Source organism: Myotis davidii, unplaced genomic scaffold, assembly GCF_000327345.1.
Source record: "Myotis davidii unplaced genomic scaffold, ASM32734v1 scaffold534, whole genome shotgun sequence".
Lineage (NCBI taxonomy): Eukaryota > Metazoa > Chordata > Mammalia > Chiroptera > Vespertilionidae > Myotis > Myotis davidii.
The window spans coordinates 7,393,766-7,397,007 of record NW_006286678.1 but is presented as its reverse complement, the minus strand read 5'-3'; the positions used below and the strand labels follow the sequence as shown (position 1 = coordinate 7,397,007).

The 3,242-nt window shown below is 43.1% G+C and overlaps 1 protein-coding gene across 1 annotated transcript in view; it reads right to left on the bottom strand.

Annotated features, from left to right (window-relative positions):
• The window catches only part of LOC102752061 (cathepsin L1-like), a 6,575-nt gene extending 3,395 nt beyond the window's left edge, over positions 1-3,180 (bottom strand). Inside the window, 5 exon segments of the mRNA XM_015560469.1 lie at positions 710-880; positions 1,529-1,691; positions 2,153-2,377; positions 2,562-2,708; positions 2,812-3,180. Coding sequence (XP_015415955.1) covers positions 710-880; positions 1,529-1,691; positions 2,153-2,377; positions 2,562-2,708; positions 2,812-2,889 — 784 coding nt within the window. The 5' untranslated portion in view covers positions 2,890-3,180.
• Between the last annotated feature and the right edge of the window lie 62 nt (positions 3,181-3,242).

Below are 3,242 nucleotides of genomic sequence, written 5' to 3'. Positions count from 1 at the left end.
GGAGCCACGGTTTGCCGACCACTGCCTTAGCAGGATGTCAGGGTGGAGAGGGGAATGCAGGCTCATGCAGACATTTTGGCTGATCTGGGGGGGGATAATGTGACTTCTGATGGGAGGTGGAACCATAATTAAGTCAAATAAAAAGGCTTTGAGCCCTGGCCGGTTTGGCTCAGTGGGTAGAGCGTCGGCCTGCAGACCGAAAAGGTCCCGGGTTTAATTCCGGTCAAGGGCGCGTACCTCGGTTGCAGGCGGGTGTGGGAGGCAACCAATCATTGTGTCTCTCACATATCCATATTTCTTTCTCCTCCTCCCTTCTACTCTCTCTAAAAAATCAATGCAGCCCTAGCCAGTTTGGCTCAATGGATAGAGCGTCATCCTGCAGACTGAAGGGTTCTGGGTTTGATTCCAGTCAAGGGCACATGCCTGGGTTGCAGGCTCAATCCCAGTAGGAGGCATGCAGGTGGCAGCCGATCGATGATTCTCTTCCATCACTGAATGATTCCCTTTCATCTATCTCTCTCCCCCTCTCCCTTCCTCTCGGAAATCAATAAAAATATTTTTAAAAATAAAATTTGAAAATCAATGCAAGAAAAAAAATCCTCCAGTGAGAACTACCAAAAAATAAACAGGACTATAGAAAGAAAAAAAAAAAAAGACTTCTGGAATTTCAGAAGTGTGCTCAAGAGTTTGAAAACCTGTATCCAAATACTGATTCCAAAAACGTCTCCCTTTTCAAATGTAAGTATTTTTAGGGGTTTATACCTGTTCTTGACAATCCAATATTTATTGTTACTTGATTCTTCTCCTTCAAAGCCATAGCCAACCACCAGAACGCCATGATCTAGATCCACGCTGCTGCAGCGCCGCTCATAATAAACGCCTGGGAAAGTAACATTCGATATTGGGATGAGGACCTCCAAGAGCAGGTGACAGTAACCCCGCAGATCAACTACAGTAAGGAAGGCATCTCAAAATCCAGCTAAATGACATAAAACCAAGTACGATTTGAAAACAAGAACTTTTATTTTTTTAAATCTAGGCTAGGGACTCAGGCCCTCATCTAATACTAGCAGGAATCTGAACTGGCACAATCTCTTTTGTAAACAATGGGTCAGTCAGGAGGCATAAAGACACTCTGGAAGCCTTCTCATTCTACTTTTAGGATGTCAGTCTTGGGAAATAGCACAGAACACAGAATTACTTGAGTCAAAGGATCTCTATAGCTTTGATTACAACAGCAAAATTTTTTGGAAAATTTTAAAGGCCTAACAATTGGAAAAAGGTAAAGTATATTAAGCTACACCAATCAAATTATGTAGCCATTTAAATATATTTACAAAGTGCTTAAAATCATGAGGATACAGCTCAAGTAATGTCAAATGGAAGCACCAGGGAAAGCTATTGTGTGTGCACAATGAACAATGCTAAATCCACACACCCAGAAAGTATGCAAACCAAAGAGTGAATCTTGCTTTACATGGTGGTTTTCCAGTTCTTCTGCCTAGATTTCTACACAGACAATGCTTACCATCTTTATAGAACTAGAAGCTAAGATGGCTTGCATCAATAGCCACCAAGATGGGCCCCACGGTTGCCACTGCCTTCATGAGGGCACACTCCTTCCCAGGGACGTCCACAAAGCCGGTGTCATTGGCAACAGAGTCCTCGGGCCTGTATCTGCAGGGTCCAACCTTTAAAGGTCAAGGGGAAGAGATCTGGTTGCTAACCCACCTCCCGGGAAGCATGAGTTTCAGGCAGGAGGTAGCTTCATGATTTCCAGGTTACGTCTGTGAAATGCTACTGGCTGTTTTGAAAATGAAAAACTAGCTGGTGTCTATTCATGGAGCCACTGTCGGTCTATCTCTCCATAAGAAATGTTTCACTCTGAAGAAAACTGCGCTATATTTAGAATGGTATGTATGTCTCCATGTAACAGAGAAATAAGAACTGTGAATATCCCAAACAGAACTGTTCAAGGCTGATATATTTTGACGGAAGTTCTGATGGTTTACATATATATATATATACTCTATAATCTAAAATATGAATTCTAAAAATAATTTTTTAAATATGAATTCTAAATATGGCATCTGTTTTCCCTAAGGCGTTCAACTTTCAAAAAGAATGACATACAGGTAAGAGCTTTGCTTACCCTTGCTTGATATGGGTAGGACTCCTCTGAGTCCAGGCCGCCGTTGGACTTCACATACTGGAAAGCATTATCCATGAGGCCACCATTGCAGCCCTTATTGCCTTGAGCCTGAGAGCAATCCACAAGGTTCTGCTCACTCAGTGAGATAAGTTTGCCAGTTTTCCGGAACATCTGTCCCTCAAGGGCACCAGTTGCACTAAATGCCCAACAAGAACCACAGTGACCCTGAAAACAATAGAGAAGCTCTCAGTCTACAGAACAAATAGCAAGATTTCGACAACTTGGCCAACAATGTGTAAACTCTTAAAAATTAGTGAAACACACATTGTCCTACAGTCTACCACAGCCATGACACCAACTCCTTTGTGGCTTTAACTCTTGGAGAGAGACCTGCTGAGTACTGTCATACCTGGTTCTTCACGGGAGTTACATAGCCTTCTTTTCGCCAATCCACCCTTGGGGGGATTTCAGCAATGTAAGGTTCCCGGAACACTCTCCTTTTCTTGCACATCTGGTTTTGATGGCCATTCATCACCTGCCTGAATTCTTCCTGGGTCTTCAAAGAAAAAGAAGTAGAATGTTGTCAAGCAAGGGATTATTTCAGTATAGAACTGAGTGAGGAGAGGAAGCGCAAGGTAAGCCTCCCAAGCCACACTCACCATGTCACCAAAAGCATTCATTGCCAAGGTGAAGCTCTGTCTCCCTAGGTTGTATTCCTCGTTGTGCAGGTCAATCATTTTCTTATTCTTCTCCCACACTGTTCTCCTCCATCCTTCTTCATTCTAGAAGCAAACATATAACCAACCTATCCTTTTGATTTCTATTGAAAACCAAGTCACCTTCACCAAGTGGGTTTGCAGAAGAGAAACCATGGCCAGGAAAGGTTTCTACTTGTTCTCCAGCACGCATACACCAGGGAGGTTTGCCCACATTGTGCTCAGTAACGGGTGTCATGCAGTCATTGCCTTGGGAAGAGCCAGTCTCAAGAGCAGTGGTTCTCAACCTTCTGGCCCTTTAAATACAGTTCCTCATGTTGTGACCCAAGCATAAAATTATTTTCGTTGCTACTTCATAACTGTATCCCACATAT